The sequence below is a fragment of the Diorhabda carinulata genome, chromosome 6 (genome assembly GCF_026250575.1).
Source record: "Diorhabda carinulata isolate Delta chromosome 6, icDioCari1.1, whole genome shotgun sequence".
Lineage (NCBI taxonomy): Eukaryota > Metazoa > Arthropoda > Insecta > Coleoptera > Chrysomelidae > Diorhabda > Diorhabda carinulata.
In genome coordinates this window covers 30,722,971-30,746,760 of record NC_079465.1, presented here as the reverse complement: position 1 = coordinate 30,746,760, position 23,790 = coordinate 30,722,971, and the positions used below count along the sequence as shown (strand labels likewise).

General features: G+C 32.5%; 1 protein-coding gene across 2 annotated transcripts; it reads right to left on the bottom strand.

The window, feature by feature from the left end:
* Positions 1–641: 641 nt before the first annotated feature.
* LOC130895559 (zinc finger MIZ domain-containing protein 1) lies at positions 642–21,996 on the bottom strand. Of its 2 annotated transcripts, none has more exons than XM_057802923.1 (10): positions 21,754–21,996; positions 17,409–17,618; positions 8,941–9,429; positions 8,447–8,871; positions 6,425–6,768; positions 6,029–6,360; positions 3,685–3,829; positions 3,319–3,618; positions 981–1,262; positions 642–923 (listed from the first exon to the last, which is right to left on the bottom strand). In XM_057802923.1, the coding sequence occupies exons 1-10, from the start codon at positions 21,774–21,776 to the stop codon at positions 783–785; spliced, it is 2,691 nt and encodes an 896-aa protein (XP_057658906.1). In that variant the 5' UTR covers positions 21,777–21,996; the 3' UTR covers positions 642–782. The 2 variants fall into 2 exon arrangements, with proteins under 2 accessions (XP_057658906.1, XP_057658905.1); XM_057802922.1 differs by having other exon boundaries at positions 8,447–8,886; positions 21,754–21,979.
* Between the last annotated feature and the right edge of the window lie 1,794 nt (positions 21,997–23,790).

The following is a 23,790-nucleotide window of genomic DNA, read 5'->3' as shown; positions in this document are numbered from 1 at the left end:
GCTTCCTGTATATGTATTTTCCAATAAAAACCGATTTTTCTTATAGAAAAATTACTGTCAGTTAAATCTGACTCCATCCACAGTATTATCCACTTCCAACCCCAATTAATCAATTAAAATGGAGGATTATTGTTCGGGGTGTGTTGAATCCACAGTTTTGACTCATTTTTTGCTTCCTGTATATGTATTTTCCAAAAAAAAACGATTTTTCTTAATAGAAAAATGACTGCCAGTTAAATATGACTCCATCCACAGTATTACCCGCTTCTAACCCCAATTAATCAATTAAAATGGAGGATTAATGTGCTGTATCCACAGTTTTGACTCATTTTCCACATTCTGTATTCATATTATCATCAGTTTTCCTCGTAACAGATTTAAATCAAGTTGATTAAAGTTAAAAAGTCGATTAAACTAATTGTGTTATTTGGGGACGTCCCGTATAATAATTTCCAAATTCCCCCGATCGGTTTATAAAAAATTCGAGCCCCCCCGAAAGTATTTATGAAAATTCACCAATACAGAGAGCTGTTTAAAGAGACATTTTCCAAAAATAAAAAATAATTCCGGCAAACAAAAGTAACCAATAGAAAAAAATTTTTTTCACCGCCATATATACAAAAAAAATTTGATTTTAGACCTTTTCTTTTTTCAAAATATTAACGCGCGATCCTAAAATCGTCATTTAAACGGTTTATCACACAATTTTCACTCACACTGTATAGTCTCGAAGCGCGGTGAGAGAAATACGGGGGTAGAGAGAAAAATACACGATTGTAGGCTCATTCGAACAAGGCCAATATGTCGTCGTTAGTCGACGTATTCGCCGGACCGGAACTGCTGCCGCTAGATGGCGGCGTATTCAAATCCGGAGGATCCAAATAGGATAAAAGTTCCATGGGATCCACGCTATCCGGTAATAACTGCAAAAGAAAATCCGGATTAATTTGATGTTTAATTAACGATTAATTGGTAATTACGTTAAGGGCTTCTTGTCCGGTGCCTTCACCGTCGATGACGGCCGCCGGATCGAAATTAAGATCCGAAGGGATGTCCGGTACTGAGGTGTCGGTATTGGTGCCAGGTACCGAAGCCGGATTTCCGTTATTGGAACCGTTACTTGTGTTGTGAGCGTCCGACGTCGCAGGAGGTACGCTCGGCGGACCGGTACCGCCTCCGGGGGTGTGCGCCGATCCCGGCGTACCTCCTCCGGGAGTGTGCGGCGTGTGTGGCGTATGAGGAGTGTGAGGTGTGTGAGGCATCTGGAAAAATTGGAGAAAAAAAACAATATTTAATTGGGAGCAATTATAAATAATAATAAAAAGTTGTAACTAAATAGTTACCGATATAATAAAAGTTACAAAATCTTATAAACGGTTGTAACTCTCATTATTACAGTGTGTAAACATTTAAAATTAGGAAAAAGAACATGAAAATCAATATTTTTTCGAAATAATGACTATAAAATAATAGTTACAGTCTACTGTAAGATGTAACTATTATTATAAAACAGAATAAATTAAATTTAGGTATTAACAAAGCATCAAGGTCAAATATAGGAAGTTTTAATAATGTTATGAAGGTATAACACCATATGGTAACAACTACAGGGTGTATCAAAAGTTATTTTTGTCAAAACAACAGAAATTCCAAGTCCAGAAGAAAAATAAAAGTTACGAAACCTCATAAAGGGTTGTAACTCTCATTATTATAGTATGTAAACATTTAAAATTAGGAAAGAACCATGAATACCGATATTTTTTTCGAAATAATGACTATAAAATAATAGTTACAGTCTATTGTAAGATGTAACTATTATTATAAAACAGAATAAATTAAATTTAGGTGTTAGCAAAGCATCAAGGTCAAATATAGGAAGTTTTAATAATGTTATGAAGCTATAACACCATATGGTAACAACTACAGGGTGTATCAAAAGTTATTTTTGTCAAAACAACAGAAATTCCAAGTCCAGAAGAAAAATAAAAGTTACGAAACCTTATAAAAGGTTGTAACTCTCATTATTATGGCGTGTAAACATTTAAAATTGGAAAGAACCATGAATACCGATATTTTTTTCGAAATAATGACTATAAAATAATAGTTACAGTCTATTGTAAGATGTAACTATTATTATAAAACAGAATAAATTAAATTTAGGTGGTAACAAAGCATCAAGGTCAAATATAGGAAGTTTTAATAATGTTATGAAGGTATAACTCATTATTGTAACAACTACAGGGTGTATCAAAAGTTATTTTCGCCATAACAACAAAAATTCCAAGTCCAGAAGAAAAATAAAAGTTACGAAACCTGATAAAGGGTTGTAACTCTCATTATTATAGTGTGTAAACATTTAAAATTAGGAAAGAACCATGAATACCGATATTTTTTTCGAAATAATGACTATAAAATAATAGTTACAGTCTATTGTAAGATGTAACTATTATTATAAAACAGAATAAATTAAATTTAGGTGTTAGCAAAGCATCAAGGTCAAATATAGGAAGTTTTAATAATGTTATGAAGCTATAACACCATATGGTAACAACTACAGGGTGCATCAAAAGTTATTTTTGTCAAAACAACGAAAATTCCAAGTCCAGAAGAAAAATAAAAGTTACGAAACCTCATAAAGGGTTGTAACTCTCATTATTATAGTGTGTAAACATTTAAAATTAGGAAAGAACCATGAAAATCAATATTTTTTTCGAAATAATGACTATAAAATAATAGTTACAGTCTATTGTAAGATGTAACTATTATTATAAAACAGAATAAATTAAATTTAGGTGTTAGCAAAGCATCAAGGTCAAATATAGGAAGTTTTAATAATGTTATGAAGGTATAACACCATATGGTAACAACTACAGGGTGTATCAAAAGTTATTTTTGTCAAAACAACAGAAATTCCAAGTCCAGAAGAAAAATAAAAGTTACGAAACCTCATAAAGGGTTGTAACTCTCATTATTATAGTGTGTAAACATTTAAAATTAGGAAAGAACCATGAATACCGATATTTTTTTCGAAATAATGACTATAAAATAATAGTTACAGTCTATTGTAAGATGTAACTATTATTATAAAACAGAATAAATTAAATTTAGGTGTTAGCAAAGCATCAAGGTCAAATATAGGAAGTTTTAATAATGTTATGAAGCTATAACACCATATGGTAACAACTACAGGGTGCATCAAAAGTTATTTTTGTCAAAACAACGAAAATTCCAAGTCCAGAAGAAAAATAAAAGTTACGAAACCTCATAAAGGGTTGTAACTCTCATTATTACAATAAAAATTGAAAAAAAAAAACATACCTGTTCGTTGAGACTCTTCTCCATGGCGTTGAGGGGATCAAGGGAATTGACGGATTCGCTTAGATGGGACAAAGGGCCGTTGGCGCCCAAATAATCGTTACTATTAGAATAGGAATTGTTGTAAGAGGGCGGGCCGCCGTTCATCATCGATCCGCTGGCGATGCTGTTCATATCTGGCGGTAAATAGGGCGACATCGCCTGCATATCCCAATTGTTCATCGTCGGTAATGTCATGCTGCCGGGCGACATGGCCTTATTACGTTTACCGCCGCTGCAGGAGTCCGTACCTTCGTCTTCCATCTACAAAAAAATAAAAAACAATCGTTAGATACCGAGGATTTTGATTTGATCAAATGGGGTATTTACTTTGATTCCGGGGACGTTTCCTTTGGCAGCTTTCCAGTTCGCCGAACTGTCTATTGTGACTTCTTCGACGTCCGAGGTGTTCAACGTGTTCAAAATACCCCACATGTACTGATCCACTTCCAAACCCTCCAATTGGGCCGGTTTGCTGGTTAAGAACATAGAAAATTTGGTGAAATCGTCGTTTTAATAATTTTTTTTTGAAAAATTTTCGTGAAAATCCGAGAAATAGAACGAAAAAACTGTTTGGTGAAAGTTGCAGACTTTTATTAACAATAAATGATACATAAACGATTAGAAAATGTTTATTCGTTGCAGTTTTGGTTGAAAACATGGTAGAAAGTTAATTTAAGAGAAAAAAAACCATGATAAAAGTTACATGAGCCTTAATAGCTTCAGGATCAATCAAATGAATCGATATATTGACGAAAAAACAAAGCACGATAAAAGTTACAAGGATTATTAAAGGCTGTAACGTCATAAAAGTTACAAGGCCTAATAAAGGCTGTAAAATCCAATGTATCAACAGGAAAGAGAGAAAAATTCGATTTTTTTCAAAGAATAAGATGAAAATTTCATTAGAAGTGAATATTTTTAGTCGAAACGTTAGTTAAAAAAAGAAAAGGTACAATAAAAGTTACGGTACCTACTAAAGGCTGTAAATTCATTCAAAAATTTGATAAAATCTCCAATACCGATAAGTTTTGCAAGGTATAAAGGAAGGAATAATTCTAAATAAAGGTCTACAAGAAAATAAAAGTTACAAAGGCTACTAAAGGCTGTAAAATTGAATACATCAACGAAGATATAGGAAAATGTTGATTTTTCTAAAGCATGTGATGAAACATTAATTAGAAACTAATATTTGTAAGAAAAATGTGAATTAAAGGATGGAAAATGCATAATAAAAGTTACAGCACCTACTAAAGGCTGTAAATTTATTGGAAAATGTGATAAAAGCTCCAATATCACTCACTTCCACAACATAAAGGGAGAAACCATTAAAAATAAAGGTCTACAAGTAAAAAGAAGCATAATAAAAGTTATAAAGGCTATTAAAGGTTGTAAAATTCAATATATCAACAAAGAAATAAGAAAAATCTGATTTTTCCAAAGAAGAAGAGGCAATTCAAGTACAAATGATATTGTAAAAGGCAATTAAAGTACCTAGGGCATTGTAAAAGGCAATTCAAGTACACAAGACACTGTAAAAGGCAATTCAAGCATCTAGGACACTTTATAAAAGGCATTTTAAGTATAAATGACACTTCAAAAGGTAATTCAAGTGCATAGGATACTGTTAAAGGCACTTCAAGTACATAAAAGTCTGCCAGAAGGCAATTTAAGTTCATAAGACATTGTAAAAGGCAATTCAAGCATCTAGGACACTTTATAAAAGGCAATTCAAGTATAAATGACACTTCAAAAGATAATTCAAGTATCATGGTCATTGTTAAAGGCAATTCAAGTACTTAAGACACTACCAGAAGGCAATTTAAGTTCATAAGACATTGTAAAAGGCAATTCAAGCATCTAGGACACTTTATAAAAGGCAATTCAAGAATAAATGTCACTGCAAAAGGCAATTCAAGTATTTAAGACACTGCCAGAAGGCAATTCAAGTACCTATGACACTTTATAAAAGGCAATTCAAGTATAAATGTCACTGCAAAAGGCAATTCAAGTATCATGGTCACTGTTAAAGGCAATTCAAGTACCTATGACACTTTATAAAAGGCAATTCAAGTACAAATGTCACTGCAAAAGGCAATTCAAGTATCATGGTCACTGTTAAAGGCAATTCAAGTATCATGGACACTGTTAAAGGCAATTCAAGCATCTAGGACACTTTATAAAAGGCAATTCAAGTATAAAATGACACTGCAAAAGGCAATTCAAGTATCATGGTCATTGTTAAAGGCAATTCAAGTACTTAAGACACTGCCAGAAGGCAATTTAAGTTCATAAGACATTGTAAAAGGCAATTCAAGCATCTAGGACACTTTATAAAAGGCAATTCAAGAATAAATGACACTGCAAAAGGCAATTCAAGTATCATGGTTATTGTTAAAGGCAATTCAAGTATTTAAGACACTGCCAGAAGGCAATTCAAGTACCTATGACACTTTATAAAAGGCAATTCAAGTATAAATGTCACTGCAAAAGGCAAATCAAGTATCATGGTCGCTATTAAAGGCAATTCAAGTACCTATGACACTTTATAAAAGGCAATTCAAGTATAAATGACACTGTAAAAGGCAATTCAAGTATCATGGTCACTGTTAAAGGCAATTCAATTATACAGGGTACTGTAAATAAGAAGAAAAATAATGAAGGGCTTACTTACTTGCAAACGGGACACCTCCAAGCTCCCCTTTCGCAATTCAACTGCAGATACGATTCCAAATCGAAGCACTGAATATGTTTGCATTCGTGTCCCCTGGCAGGTAAAGTGATCCTCTTGAAAGTGATGGGACATTTGACCGAAACCTTCAACGCGGTCTGTTCGACGGCGTCTCTATCGCCGGTACCGGCGCCGTTCGAACTGCCGGTATTGTTGAAATTCCTCTTGATCTTCGCTATGCAATGATCCGCGGTAAGGAGACGTTTCCTGAGCAAACCTTGCAGCACGGATCGAACGCTGGGTCGGTGAACCAATTGAAGGACGAACAAATGCGACTGCAAATTGTCAAAAATCAAATAAAAAAAAAAATGTCGATTAGCGGGTATGCGCGGAACTTACGCAACAACAAGCGGACACCGTGATCTGTATGGTGTTCCTACCGGGTTGGCAGACGTCTTTCAGATACAGGGGCTTGTGGGAAGTTTTGTTTTCGCCTCTATCGATCATCAGGGGCGTGGCGTTCACCGAAACTTGCACCGACGCCGGCCAATTGGTGTTCATCTGTCGGTCTTCGTGATGGAAACACTTCAATTGCAATTCCAGGTCTTGTCGCCACATCAGAGTTTGATGTACGGTCGGTTTTAATTGGAATACGTGATTACTCACCGCCAAATTATGTTCCAATCTGAAGGGGGGTAGTATGATGCCGTCTCTTACGGGGAAAGTCAATCGTAGCTCGTCGTCTAAAGGGATTTTATGTTAAATACAAATTTGCTGGATTCGAATCTGAGTTTTAGATTGAATAGAATCGAGTCGAAGGCTCGTTTAATATCGAAAATGTATTAAATGGACGGTGTTTAACTGAAAACGTTTCGTGTAACGGCAATTCGTCTTTACATACGTCAAAAAGACGTAATTTGAATAGCTTTTGGTCGTATTTTGAAATATATGACTTTATTTTCATTTGTTCGTAAATAAATTTCGAAAAATATCATTAAAAACTGACCGCAACAATAAAAATCCACATTTTCCAAAAAAAAAAAAATTTCCTATTATCTCCGAAATAAAATTAAACGTGGCAACGTAGCCTAATTTGCTATAGTACTTTGTATATAGACGCGAATCCGATTTTCTTGACATTATTGAGGTTATGTATCGACATTTATTATTAATATCGTAAATAAATAATAGATATTGAATTATTTGAACAAAAGAGGCTTTGTTTTACATTTTTTTTGAAAAAAATTTCGAAAAATCTTAATGAAAATAAGCTGCAACAATGAAAATTCATTTTTCTAGAAAAAAAAAAAATTCCAATTGTCTCCGAAATCAAATGAATCGCGGCAACATCGCATAATGTGTTATTTCAAGTGAAAACGTTCCGTGAAGCAGCAAAACATCTTCATAAACGTCAAAAAGACGAAATTTAATGAGCGTTTGGCCAAATTTCGAAATATCCCACTTTAATTTCTAATAATCTCAATAAAAATTCACATTTACGAAAAAAATAAAAATTCCGATCATCTCCGAAAACAAACGAAACGCGGCAACATTGCATAGCGTGTTATTTCACGTGAAAACGTTCCGTGTAGCAGCAAAACATCTTCATAAACGTCAAAAAGACCTAATTTAATGAGCGTTTGGTCAAATTTTGAAAAATCTCAATAAAAACTCACATTTTCGAAAAAAAATTGGAAAATTCCGATCATCTCCGAAATCAAACGAAACGCGGCAACATCGCATAATGTGTTATTTCACGTGAAAACGTTCCGTGTAGCAGCGAAACATCTTCATAAACGTCAAAAAGACGAAATTTAATGAGCGTTTGGCCAAATTTCGAAATATCCCACTTTAATTTCGAATAATCTCAATAAAAATTCACATTTACGAAAAAAATAAAAATTCCGATCATCTCCGAAAACAAACGAAACGCGGCAACATTGCATAGCGTGTTATTTCAAGTGAAAACGTTCCGTGAAGCAGCAAAACATCTTCATAAACGTCAAAAAGACGAAATTTAATGAGCGTTTGGCCAAATTTCGAAATATCCCACTTTAATTTCGAATAATCTCAATAAAAATTCACATTTACGAAAAAAATAAAAATTCCGATCATCTCCGAAATCAAACGAAACGCGGCAACATCGCATAATGTGTTATTTCACGTGAAAACGTTCCGTGTAGCAGCAAAACATCTTCATAAACGTCAAAAAGACGAAATTTAATGAGCGTCTGGTCAAATTTCAAAATATCCGACTTTATTTTCATTTATTCGTGAAAAAATTTCGAAAAATCTCAATAAAAACTCACATTTTCGAATAAAAAACAAAAATGGAAAATTCCGATCATCTCCGAAATCAAACGAAACGCGGCAACATTGCATAATATATAATTTTACGTGGCGAATAAAGTTATGACTTACTTGGTACCGGCAACGGTGGTTTGAGGTCGTTAAAATTGGGCTTAACGTCCGGATTGGGGCTAATGTACGGCGGCATACTGCTGGCGGGCGTCAGAGGCGGCGTGGGATTACCAGGAATGGGACTATGTTGGTAACTCATGTTGTTCCTCATCGATACGTCTTGTTGAAACTGCGCCGAATTCGTGTTACCGTATTGAGTATTAGAACCGGCTCCGGCGCCGTTCATGTTGTACTGACCAGAATTGCTCGAAGGGAATTGACCGATGGTACCGTTATTGAAATACTGTCCTTGGTTAGTGTAGGGCGGCGTCGCCTGCCGCAGCTGCCTCGGATTACCCATCGACATCATGTTACCCGGACCGAAGTTGTTCGACGGTCCGAGGGTTTGTTGCGACGGGTATTGATTGAAATTGGGCTGCCGCGCGCTGGAATTGTTCATTCTGATACACACTGTATATATATTGAGAGGGAATTTTTTTTATTTCCTAACTCACCTGTTGTAAGGGTATTGACCGTTCGGGTTGAAATTGGGATTCATACCGGCGGCGATGTTGGGATTCATCGTCGGGCAATTATTGGAATAAGTTTGCGGCGTCGCCCTTTTTTGCGTCATGTGCATCGCCGCCGGCGAAGGATACGGCGTCATCCGTCTGGGATACATCGAAGTGGCATTAGGTCCGGGACCTGGACCCTGCATTCCCATTTTAGGTCCCATATTTGTCATCATGTTGTTGTGGATGCCTCCCATGTTCATATTTTGGAATTGATTCATTCCGTTCATGCCCATCATGCGTTGTTGGTAATTCTGTTGGTATTGCTGGTTGTTGAATTGCGAATTATCTTGTAAGGCGACTACGCTGGCGGTGGCGGTCGCCGTGGCCGTGGCGGCGGCGGCTACCATAGCTGCCGTACTCAACGCGTTTCCGTTCCCGTAACCTTGATCCCCGCCATTCATAACATTATTTGAACCATAACCGCCGATACTGTAAAAATAATAAAAAAAAAAATAATTAAATAAAAATTGTCGATTCCCCTATAATCGGTGGGAACTTGAAACACTTCTATTCAATATCGAAATTCTGTGGGAGAAAAATATTTTCGAGTCGACGACGATGGGAAATGGGGCGGTGCCGATAAAAAATATAAAAGGGGGAACGCTAGTTGAAGATATAGATGCACTATTTGTGGAATACAATAGGGTTTGAAACAACAGGAGCGGACTCGCCAAAATTGACGTATTTAAACGTACATAAAAAAGTTTATTAGAACTGCGAAACACTTGTCCAAAACACGTAATTTGGTTAAATTTACCTTATTTTCGTTAGTTCGTCAAAAAAAACTTGGAAAAATCGTAATGAAAACAATGAAAATCCACATTTTCAATAACAAAAAAAATTCCGATCGTCTCCGAAATTAAATTAAACTTGACAACATAGCGTAACGTCTTATTTCAATTTATATATACACGAGAATGCAATTTCCTTGTTATTTTTGAGGTTATCTATCGACATTCATCATTTAATATCGTAAAAAATTAATAAATGTTGATTTAATCAAACAAAAAAGTTTTTTTTTTTTTCATTTTTTTCATAAAAAAATTGCGAAAATCGAAGTAAAAATAAACTGCAACAATAAAATTCACTTTTATAAAAAAAGAAAATTTCCAATTGTCTCGGAAATTAAATGAAACGTAGCAACATTGCATAGTGTATTATTTTACGTGAAAACGTTTCGTGTAGCAACAAAACATCTTCATAAACGTCAAAAACACGTAATTTAATCGGCATTTGATCAAATTTCGAAATATCCGACTTTAATTTCGAAAAATCTCAATAAAAATTCACACTTTCCAAAAAAATAAAAATTCCGCTAATCTCGGAAATAAAATGAAACGTGGCAACATTGCATAATGTGTTATTTTACGTAAAAACGTTTCGTCGAGTAGCAGAACATATTCATAAACGTCAAATAGACGTAATTTAATCGGCGTTTGATCAAATTTCGAAATATCCGACTTTAATTTCGAAAAATCTCAGTAAAAATTCACATTTTCGAAAAAAATAAAAATTCCGATAATCTCGGAAATAAAATAAAACGTGGCAACATGGCATTTTGTGTTATTTTACATAAAAATGTTTCGTCGAGTGGCAGAACATATTCATAAACGTCAAAAAGGCGTAATTTAATCGGCGTTTGGTGAAATTTTAAAACATCTGACTTTAGTTTCGAAAAATCTCGATAAAAATTCACATTTTCGAAAAAAATAAAAATTCCGATCATCTCGGAAATAAAATGAAACGTGGCAACATGGCATAGTGTGTTATTTTATGCGAAAACGTTTCGTCGAGTGGCAGAACATATTCATAAACGTCAAAAAGACGTAATTTGGTCAACATTTTCAAAATTTTCGAATCGAACACTACATTTTTGGTAACGCGTATTTTTGAAAATTTCTGGGAGCGAAAAATTTAAGGAAATATCTTATTTTTGTCGAAAATTGTGCGTATTTTTTTTTGGGGCGTAGTTATAACTGCTCCTTGTATTTTTTGAATTGAAAAATACCAAATATTTTCGTCGGTTGTTTCGAAGGTTATTATTTCTCGCAGACGTTAATATGCATATTACAACACAGCGTGTAGTCCACTCCCTGCGCCCTTTATTTCCGTAACAATCCATGTTCGCCCTTTACGTAATCTTTTGTTTCGATTCGCTTTTACCCACGGTTTAAACGATATGAAAAAAAAAAGTCTCTTCGATTTTATTTTTTGTATTATTCGGAGTTGCTCTTGCCGTTGAACAGGAAGGGACTTCGCTAAAAATTATATAATGCCATATGGCAACTATTTTTACATTATTCTTGAATAAATTGAGACGTTTCAAAATGTTATAGAACATTCTAGAACGTTCCGAAAGGTACAAAATGTTTTATAAAATGTTCTCGATCTATTTAGAAAGTTAAAAACGAGAAAATGAACATTTTATAAAACTGAAAATCATTTTTGGAAACTCTACGATGTTTAAGAAACTTTTTGTACAAATTTTGTATATATTGGGAGGTTATAAAATGTTCTAGAACATTCTAAAACGTTCTGAAAGGTACAAAATGTTTTATAAAATGTTTTCGATCTATTTAGAAAGTTAAAAACGAAAAAATGAACATTTTATATAACTAAAAATCATTTTTGGAAACTCTACGATGTTTTAGGAACTTTTTATACAAATCTTGTATAAATTGGGAGGTTATAAAATGTTCTAGAACATTCTAAACCGTTCTGAAAGGTACAAAATGTTTTATAAAATGTTTTCGATCTATTTAGAAAGTTAAAAACGATAAAATGAACATTTTATAAAACTGAAAATCATTTTTGGAAACTCTACGATGTTTAAGAAACTTTTTGTACAAATTTTGTATATATTGGGAGGTTATAAAATGTTCTATAACATTCTAAAACGTTCTGAAAGGTACAAAATATTTTATAAAATGTTCTCGATCTATTTAGAAAGTTAAAAACGAAAAAATGAACATTTTATAAAACTGAAAATCATTTTTGGAAACTCTACGATGTTTAAGAAACTTTTTGTACAAATTTTGTATATATTGGGAGGTTATAAAATGTTCTAGAACATTCTAAAACGTTCTGAAAGGTACAAAATGTTTTATAAAATGTTCTCGATCTATTTAGAAAGTTAAAAACGAAAAAATGAACATTTTATAAAACTGAAAATCATTTTTGGAAACTCTACGATGTTTAAGAAACTTTTTGTACAAATTTTGTATATATTGGGAGGTTATAAAATGTTCTAGAACATTCTAAAACGTTCTGAGAGGTACAAAATGTTTTATAAAATGTTTTCGATCTATTTAGAAAGTTAAAAACGATAAAATGAACATTTTACATAACTAAAAATCATTTTTAGAAAGTCTACGATGTTTTAGGAACTTTTTATACTATTCTTGTATACGTTGGGAGGTTATAAAATGTTCTAGAACATTCTAAAACGTTCTGAAAGGTACAAAATATTTTATAAAGTGTTCTCGATCTATTTAGAAAGTTAAAAACGAAAAAATGAACATTTTATAAAACTGAAAATCATTTTTAGAAAGTCTACGATGTTTTAGGAACTTTTTATACTATTCTTGTATACGTTGGGAGGTTATAAAATGTTCTAGAACATTCTAAAACGTTCTGAAAGGTACAAAATGTTTTATAAAATGTTTTCGATCTATTTAGAAAGTTAAAAACGATAAAATGAACATTTTACATAACTAAAAATCATTTTTAGAAAGTCTACGATGTTTTAGGAACTTTTTATACTATTCTTGTATACGTTGGGAGGTTATAAAATGTTCTAGAACATTCTAAAACGTTCTGAAAGGTACAAAATATTTTATAAAGTGTTCTCGATCTATTTAGAAAGTTAAAAACGAAAAAATGAACATTTTATAAAACTGAAAATCATTTTTAGAAAGTCTACGATGTTTTAGGAACTTTTTATACTATTCTTGTATACGTTGGGAGGTTATAAAATGTTCTAGAACATTCTAAAACGTTCTGAAAGGTACAAAATGTTTTATAAAATGTTTTCGATCTATTTAGAAAGTTAAAAACGATAAAATGAACATTTTACATAACTAAAAATCATTTTTAGAAAGTCTACGATGTTTTAGGAACTTTTTATACTATTCTTGTATACGTTGGGAGGTTATAAAATGTTCTAGAACATTCTAAAACGTTCTGAAAGGTACAAAATATTTTATAAAGTGTTCTCGATCTATTTAGAAAGTTAAAAACGAAAAAATGAACATTTTATAAAACTGAAAATCATTTTTGGAAACTCTACGATGTTTTAGGAACTTTTTATACAAATCTTGTATAAATTGGGAGGTTATAAAATGTTCTAGAACATTCTAAAACGTTCTGAAAGGTACAAAATGTTTTATAAAATGTTCTCGATCTATTTAGAAAGTTAAAAACGATAAAATGAACATTTTATAAAACTGAAAATCATTTTTGGAAACTCTACGATGTTTTAGGAACTTTTTATACTATTCTTGTATACGTTGGGAGGTTATAAAATGTTCTAGAACATTCTAAAACGTTCTGAAAGGTACAAAATATTTTATAAAGTGTTCTCGATCTATTTAGAAAGTTAAAAACGAAAAAATGAACATTTTATAAAACTGAAAATCATTTTTGGAAACTCTACGATGTTTTAGGAACTTTTTATACAAATCTTGTATAAATTGGGAGGTTATAAAATGTTCTAGAACATTCTAAAACGTTCTGAAAGGTACAAAATATTTTATAAAATGTTCTCGATCTATTTAGAAAGTTAAAAACGATAAAATGAACATTTTACATAACTAAAAATCATTTTTAGAAAGTCTACGATGTTTTAGGAACTTTTTATACTATTCTTGTATACGTTGGGAGGTTATAAAATGTTCTAGAACATTCTATGAATTGTTCTCGAACCTTTTTATCGATACGTAATCGATTTTACGAACGCGAAAAAATATTTAAAGTGACGCCGCTGCTTGCAACATTCAAATCGACAAGAGGGTTTGATATTTTCGGTTGACGAAAGCAGATTGCCACCCAACAATAATGAATTTACCCTTACAGAAATCTATTGTTAACATATTTGTACCCATTCTTCAGAAATATGTCCCCGCCGACCGACGTATTTTCATAACTTACACGATACGACATTGATAGGGATTTAAGATTTAATTTACTGACTTTTTAGTGCGGTAAACGGTTTTTTCATTGTTTAAATCGGTTATTCGACAATTTAATTCAATGTAATTGATGGCGAATTTCATTTTTTTCCGCGAAATTTAATCGATAACGCGCGAAAAAACAAAAGTTCGACAACGTTTTTAAACGTTATTTTCGAAAAAAACGATTTTGTTAGATTCAACCCGATATCGTCGTTTGTTTTTATCGACAGCGTATTTTCTATCAGTTATTGATGACCGTCTATTCCACCCTCCTCGTTTTCTAACGTCAACCTTTGTTTAAATCGAAAAAAGCAACCCTAATAGCGCGTACTCCCTATTAAGGGGTTGTTTGGTTTCCAATGAATTCGTAGGTAATAACCGTTACTATATTAACAATGTTTTCATATATTTTTATTATATTCAATGTCTGTACTGTAATTTACAGTCGAAATTTTCCATCCCCAGCGATTTGGATGCCCGAAAAGCCGAAAAAAATTGGAATATTGAATCGTCCACATTATACACCTGATTTAGCATCTTTTCTCATCGAAATCCACCAAATTGGAGCATCTGTTCATTAAAATATGCTTGTTTGATAGTTTTTAGATGGAATTTCGAACCCCCCAACGATTTGATACCCAAAAAAACCAAAAAAATTGGGGGATTCATCTGATATTACATCGTCCACATTATACGCCTGATTTAGCACATTTTTATATAAAAATCGACCAATTTGACGTATTTATTCATCAAAGTATGTTTGTTTGATAATTTTTAGATGGAATTTCGAACCCCCCAACGATTTGATACCCAAAAAAACCAAAAAAATTGGGGGATTCATCTGATATTACATAGTCCACATTATACGCCTGATTTAGCACATTTTTATATAAAAATCGACCAATTTGACGTATTTATTCATCAAAGTATGTTTGTTTGATAATTTTTAGATGGAATTTCGAACCCCCCAACGATTTGATACCCAAAAAAACCAAAAAAATTGGGGGATTCATCTGATATTACATAGTCCACATTATACGCCTGATTTAGCACATTTTTATATAAAAATCGACCAATTTGACGTATTTATTCATCAAAGTATGTTTGTTTGATAATTTTTAGATGGAATTTCGAACCCCCCAACGATTTGATACCCAAAAAAACCAAAAAAATTGGGGAATTTATCTGATATTACATCGTCCACATTATACGCCCGATTTAACACCTATTTATATGATTAAAATTAACGAAATTAACAACCGTATTTATCAAATTATGTTTGTTGGGTAATTTCCAGTAAAAATTTTCTTCTCAGCGATTTAAATTTCCAAAAATTCCGTATTTTTAGTAAAAGAAACAAAAAAAAATTCGTTGTGAACATTTTCCCATATATCCGTATTCAAAACACCATTAAAGTGACAAATCTGTTGTTGGCACTTACTCAGAAACTCAGGTAGAATATATTCAATTATTTTGAAAAAAAGATCTACAATATTTTGATGTATTCACAGCTGTTGGTACGGCACAAAAGACTTCCAAGTAACTCAATTCAAAAGAGGTCCATCAGGTAATCGAAAATACGGATTTTGTCATGCTTTATTAAAATTCCAAAACACACCACGACTATATTTTTGAAATATATATACGGGGTGTTTCGAATATGTGTAACGTTTCCGAATGACTAGGAGTGAATAAAGAAATACGTCGCATCAATAAACGAATGGACTATAACCGATATTTTTTCAAAAAATCATGATTTTTGAAACACTGGATATTTAATTAGACTTCTTCCCGAATACGCCGATGTTGGATTAGATTCTTTGACGAATACGCCGATATTTTATTGGAGTTTTTGACGAATGTGTTTAGTCGGTCCTTAATTCGAACATATGACGATTATATCGATGATTTGCCGAATGCGTCGATGTCTAACTGATGTTATGACGAATGCACCGTTGTTTGATTCGATTCTTTGACGAATACGCCGATATTTTATTGGAGTTTTTGACGAATGTGTTTAGTCGGTCCTTAATTCGAACATATGACGATTATATCGATGATTTGCCGAATGCGTCGATGTCTAACTGATGTTATGACGAATGCACCGTTGTTTGATTCGATTCTTTGACGAATACGCCGATATTTTATTGGAGTTTTTGACGAATGTGTTTAGTCGGTCCTTAATTCGAACATATGACGATTATATCGATGATTTGCCGAATGCGTCGATGTTTAACTGATGTTATGACGAATGCACCGTTGTTTGATTCGATTCTTTGACGAATACGCCGATATTTTATTAGAGTTTTTAACGAATGTGTTTAGTCGGTCATTAATTCGAAAATATGGCGTTTAAATCGATGATTTGGCGAATGCGTCGATGTTTGATCCGAAGTTTTGGCGAATACGCCGATACTTTATTGGAGTTTTTGACGAATGCGCCGAGACTGACCTTAATTCCGACATATGCCGAATGCGCCAGCGTTTAAATGGGTGATTTGCCGAATACATCGAAGTTCAATCGAGTAATCGGCGCACGCGCCATTTTTTTTATTGGAATCTTTGGCGAATGCGCCGAATTACAATTAACTCAATATCTCTTTAAAAATCAATGTTTGCCCTCAAATTAATTTTCGAAAAACAATGTAAACTCTCGATATTTATTCAATACTCATTAAATTCGTCGAGACGACACTTAATTTGAACATATGCCGAACCATTTAAATTTATGATTGCCGAATGCGTCGGTGTTTAACGGATGATTCGGCAAATGCGCCGTTACTTGAATCGATTTTTTGGCGAATGCGCCAATGTTTGATCCAACTTTTGGGTGAATGCGCCTATGTTTGATTCAACTTTTTGGTGGATGCGCCAGCGTTTAAACAGATTATTCGGCGAATGCGCCGATATTTGGTTAAAGTTTTTGACGAAATGCGCCGTTACTTGATTCGATTTTTTGGCGAAAACGCCAACATTTAAACCGATTATTCGGCGAATGCGTCGATGTTTTCGACGAATACGTCGAGACAGTCCTTAATTCGATCATATGGCGAATGCGTCAGCGTTTAAATTGATGATTTGCCGAATGCGTCGATGTTGGATGATTCGGCGAATGGTCGATGTTCGATTCATTTTTTGGCGAATGCGCCAGCGTTTAAACCGGTTATTCGGCGAATGCGTCTATGCTTGATTCGATTGTGGGGGAAAATTGTTTATGATTAAATTTATCTGACTTACCCTGGGGGTACGACTTGTCTGTATCCTCCTTGGTAAGCGCCTTGTTGCACTTTTCCTTGTCCTCCTATATAGTTGGAGTTCGCTGTGGGCGTCGGGCCGCCCGTGTAGGCGCCCCCGTGGGGGCCCGACTGCGTCGTGGTACTCACTCCCCACACCGTGGTCACGACCGACAACTGTTGTTGGGCCCCAGCACCCGGTCCTGTCCAATCCCTGCGAACGAAAAATTTAACAAAAATCAAATATTTTAATTTCCATAGATAAATATCGATAATTCAAAGGTAGCGATATCGAAACCGAAAGTTCAAATTTTGTTTATGGAACCAGAATTTGAAAATACAGAATTTTCGTGTAAATCCCAATATATTTTTCTAGTTAAAAGGCAGTATTTTTATAAAAACTACAATATTCTCGGGCAAAAAGACAGTATTCTATGGAAACATCAATATACGGTGTTATTTTTGTGAAGACGCAGTATATTTTCGAAGACGCGCAGTATTTCTAATAGAAAAGGCAGTATTTTTAATAGCAAAGGCAGTATTTTCAATAAGAAGCAGTATTTTTAATAGCAAAGGCAGTATTTTCAATAAGAAGCAGTATTTTTAACAGCAAAGGCAGTATTTTTCGTGAGAGCTCAGTATTTTCAATAAGAAGCAGTATTTTTAATAGCAAACGCAGTATTTTTCGTGAGAGCTCAGTATTTTCAATAAGAAGCAGTATTTTTACTAGCAAAGGCAGTATTTTCAATAAGAAGCAGTATTTTTAATAGCAAAGGCAGTATTTTTAACAGCAAAGGCAGTATTTTTCGTGAGAGCTCAGTATTTTCAATAAGAAGCAGTATTTTTAATAGCAAACGCAGTATTTTTAATAGCAAAGGCAGTATTTTTAACAGCAAAGGCAGTATTTTTCGTGAGAGCTCAGTATTTTCAATAAGAAGCAGTATTTTTAATAGCAAACGCAGTATTTTTCGTGAGAGCTCAGTATTTTCAATAAGAAGCAGTATTTTTACTAGCAAAGGCAGTATTTTCAATAAGAAGCAGTATTTTTAATAGCAAAGGCAGTATTTTTAACAGCAAAGGCAGTATTTTTCGTGAGAGCTCAGTATTTTCAATAAGAAGCAGTATTTTTAATAGCAAACGCAGTATTTTTAATAGCAAAGGCAGTATTTTTAACAGCAAAGGCAGTATTTTTCGTGAGAGCTCAGTATTTTCAATAAGAAGCAGTATTTTTAATAGCAAAGGCAGTATTTTTAATAGCAAACGCAGTATTTTTCGTGAGAGCTCAGTATTTTCAATAAGAAGCAGTATTTTTACTAGCAAAGGCAGTATTTTCAATAAGAAGCAGTATTTTTAATAGCAAAGGCAGTATTTTTAATAGCAAACGCAGTATTTTTCGTGAGAGCTCAGTATTTTCAATAAGAAGTAGTATTTTTAATAGCAAAGGCAGTATTTTTAATAGCAATGGCAGTATTTTTAACAGCAAAGGCAGTATTTTTCGTGAGAGCTCAGTATTTTCAATAAGAAGCAGTATTTTTAATAGCAAAGGCAGTATTTTTCGTGAGAGCTCAGTATTTTCAATAAGAAGCAGTATTTTTAATAGCAAACGCAGTATTTTTAATAGCAAAGGCAGTATTTTTAACAGCAAAGGCAGTATTTTTCGTGAGAACTCAGTATTTTCAATAAGAAGCAGTATTTTTAATAGCAAAGGCAGTATTTTTAATAGCAAACGCAGTATTTTTCGTGAGAGCTCAGTATTTTCAATAAGAAGCAGTATTTTTAATAGCAAAGGCAGTATTTTTAATAGCAAAGGCAGTATTTTTAATAGCAAAGGCAGTATTTTTCGTGAGAGCTCAGTATTTTCAATAAGAAGCAGTATTTTTAATAGCAAAGGCAGTATTTTTAACAGCAAAGGCAGTATTTTTCGTGAGAGCTCAGTATTTTCAATAAGAAGCAGTATTTTTAATAGCAAACGCAGTATTTTTCGTGAGAGCTCAGTATTTTCAATAAGAAGCAGTATTTTTAATAGCAAAGGCAGTATTTTTAACAGCAAAGGCAGTATTTTTTGTGAGAGCTCAGTATTTTCAATAAGAAGCAGTATTTTTAATAGCAAAGGCAGTATTTTTAATAGCAAACGCAGTATTTTTCGTGAGAGCTCAGTATTTTCAATAAGAAGCAGTATTTTTCGTGTAATCGCAGTATTTTTAATAGCAAAGGCAGTATTTTTCGTGAGAGCGCAGTATTTTTAATATCCTCGAAGTTTTCCGTGAGAGCGCAATGTTTTCAAAAAGAAGCAGTATTTTTCGTGTAATCGCAGTATTTTTAATGAAAAAGGAATTTTTTATCGTAATAAAATCAGTATTTTTAATAGCAAAGGCAGCATTTTAAATATCTTGGTAGTTTTTCGTGTAATCTCAGTATTTTTAAAAGAAAAAGCAGTATTTTCTATAAGAACAAAGTATTTTCAATCATCTATTAGTTTTTCGTAAAAGTGCAGTATTTCTAATAAAAAAAGCAGTACTTTTCGTAGATACCCCGTATTTACAAACCGCAGAATTTCTTTGAAAAATTTTTTTTATGTAATTTGTAGTATATTTAATAAAATAACAACAGTATTTTAAAGAAGAGCAGTATTTTGTGCGCAGTACAATATTTTTTAGTAAAAGTGCAGTATTTTTAGAACAACTCCAATATTTATAAATATAAAAACAGTTTTTTGTGAAAATTGCGATATTTCTTTTATTAAAACGACAGTATTTTCAGTATATTTACGAAAATTACAGTATTTTTTAGCCAAAGAGCAGTATTTTCACAAAAAATTCAACACTTCATCAAAACTGTCACGATTTTTATCGAAACATCAGTATTTTTATAAAAACGAACAATATTTTGATATAAAGCAGTATTTTATGAATACAGCAGTATTTTATTATTATTATTAGGACAGTATTATGATAGAAACTGATTTACCAGTAAAAAGTGCAGTATTTTAATTTTAAACAACAGTATTTTCTGAAAAATTCATTACTGTCTTGATTTTTATCGAAAAGCAGTATTTTTTGAAAACCGCAGTATTTTATTATTATTAGGGTAGTATTATGATAGAAATTGATCTAAATAAAAGTGCAGTATTTTCACAAAATATTTAATACTTCATCAAAACTGTCACGATTTTTATCGAAATATCAGTATTTTTATAAAAACCTATCAGTATTTTGATGAAAAGCAGTATTTTATCATTATCAGGACAGTATTATGATAGAAACTGATTTACCAGTAAAAGTGCAGTATTTTGATTTTAAAAAACAGTATTTTCTGAAAAATTTATTCATCAAAACTGTCATGATTTTTATCGAAACATCAGTATTTTGATTGAAAGCAGTATTTTTGAAAAACTACGATATTTTTTATAGAAACGGCAGTATTTTTCAAGATTAGAGCAGTATTTTAATTAAAACCCTGATAATTTTAGTAGAATGCAGTATTTTTATGAAAACTCCAGTATTTTTTGTAAAAATGCAGTATTTCAACAATATTTTATTCGAAATCAGCAGTATTTTTATGAAAATTAAAATATTTTTGAAATAAAACAACATAACTTCTTAAACTCGCAGTATTTTTAAAACCCCGTCAGTACCAAAAGACATTTTTTTGTAATTTACATTTATATTTACGATGTCATCGAACATCACACGATATCAATAAGGCAAATGATGAATTACATAGATTTTGTATGGTGCACTTATCAATATTGACATTGAAAAAAAAAACATGAAAATTGTTTCCATATCATCAGGTAGCCAGGGTCAAATTAAGGTCGAACGTAAAAAATAAATTACAAAATCCGAAATTTATTTTCGATATTCTCGAATAAATAAAATATATTTATTCTATTGAAAAACTAACCTTAAAAATGCACGTCAAAAATTATTTATTTAAACTTGATACGTTTAATACTAAATCCTACCTTTGCTATTTGAAAAAAATAATCCGCAATTTCGATTTTCGAGATATTAAAATGAACGCAATGGAGATATGAATGTAACCGATATGATTCGAGTATTATTTTCATTTATTTAAAGAAACAAACACACACACACACACACACACACACTTAAACTACACTTTTGTTTATAAAACGACTACACTTTTATTTTTCCACAAAACCACACCACTCGAAAAAAATATCTCGACCAACACTGTAACCACGGAAATCACTATTTCGTAGGGTATCCACTAAACACGACATTTCCCGCATTCCTCCGTCCCATCGCCACACTCACATCTCCATTTTAACGACAAAAAAAAAAAAAAGAAAAAACGAAAAAAACGAAAAATAAATATAAAATTACCTGTAGGAAGTATAACCCAGCATTTGTGGGTAAACATAAAGAAGATCGATTTAATTGTGCACTATCCACTTAAAAAGCATAATAATCCCAAAAAAGTGTTTAGATTTAAATCCAGATAATCAGACGCGCTCTCGACGTACACAACGACTACCGCGAAACACGACGTTCGACTGTCTGCCTGTGGGAGAAACAACGGCACGTAGTCCTAGTTGGTGGGGGGCGTAGGGGAAGTTTGACCCGACTGAAGCTCGTTTCTCTCCACCATTCCGTGCGGCCACAATATCGGTTATGGCGTGCTGCGTTGCCGGATTTATAAGAATCGAACGATACCGTGGGTGGGTTGATACGAGACTATTATTTCTGACTTTTTACATTGGCGTACGCCAAATATACTATACGGATATTAATATTAGTTTTGTTTTAGTTTATACCATAAGTATTTATATTCGACGATATTGTAAATATAAATGATACTCTAATATATTTCGCATCGGAGTTTTTTTCTAAATATACTATGAAAAGTAATGGGGGATTTAAAATTGTTGCTGTTCTATTCTGAAATATCATAGTTTTTTATAAAATATTGCTTTTTTACCGGATTACTATTAGTTTTTTATGAAAATAATGCTGTTTAACTTATTATGAAATTACTGCATCAAAAGTTTACTGATTTTTTTATGAAAATATTATTTTTTTTTATTAAAAATACTGCTCTTTGACTAAATAATACTGTGATTTTGATAAAATTACTGCTTATAAGAATTCTGGAATACCGCATAAAAAATACTGATGGTTTTTAATGAAAATATTGGTGTTTTTATAAAAATACTGATTTTGTACTAAAAAATGATGGAATTTCCATAAAATACTGCACTTTTACAGTGGAATACTGCGGTTTTATGACAAAATTATCGAAATTTTGAAAAATATACTGGCTTTTTACAAAAAATACTGGAGCTTTCATAAAAATACCGGATTTTTCGTTTTTACTCAGAAATATTGCTTTTTATTGAAAATACTGCGCCCTTTTTAAACGTACTGCTTTATTTATTGAAAATACTGCACCCTCTTTAAAAGTACTGCACTTTTATTGAAAATACTGCGCCTTTTTTAAACGTACTGCTTTATTTATTGAAAATAGTACACCCTTTTTAAAAGTACTGCTCTTTTATTGAAAATACTGCGCCCTTTTTAAACTTTCTGCTCTTTTATTGAAAATACTGTGCTTTTTTCGAAAAAATACGGCTTTTTATTGAAAATACTGCGCCTTTTTTAAACGTACTGCTTTATTTATTGAAAATAGTACACCCTTTTTAAAAGTACTGCTCTTTTATTGAAAATACTGCGCCCTTTTTAAACTTACTGCTCTTTTATTGAAAATACTGTGCTTTTTTCGAAAAAATACGGCTTTTTATTGAAAATACTGCGCCTTTTTTAAACGTACTGCTTTATTTATTGAAAATAGTACACCCTTTTTAAAAGTACTGCTCTTTTATTGAAAATACTGCGCCCTTTTTAAACTTACTGCTCTTTTATTGAAAATACTGTGCTTTTTTCGAAAAAATACGGCTTTTTATTGAAAATACTGCGCCTTTTTTAAACGTACTGCTCTTTTATTGAAAATACTCTGCTTTTTTCGAAAAAATACGGCTTTTTATTGAAAATACTGCGCCCTTTTTAAACGTACTGCTTTATTTATTGAAAATAGTACACCCTTTTTAAAAGTACTGCTCTTTTATTGAAAATACTGCGCCCTTTTTAAACGTACTGCTCTTTTATTGAAAATACTGTGCTTTTTTCGAAAAAATACGGCTTTTTATTGAAAATACTGCGCCCTTTTTAAACGTACTGCTTTATTTATTGAAAATAGTACACCCTTTTTAAAAGTACTGCTTTTTTATTGAAAATACTGCGCCCTTTTTAAACTTACTGCTCTTTTATTGAAAATACTGTGCTTTTTTCGAAAAAATACGGCTTTTTATTGAAAATACTGCGCCTTTTTTAAACGTACTGCTTTATTTATTGAAAATAGTACAC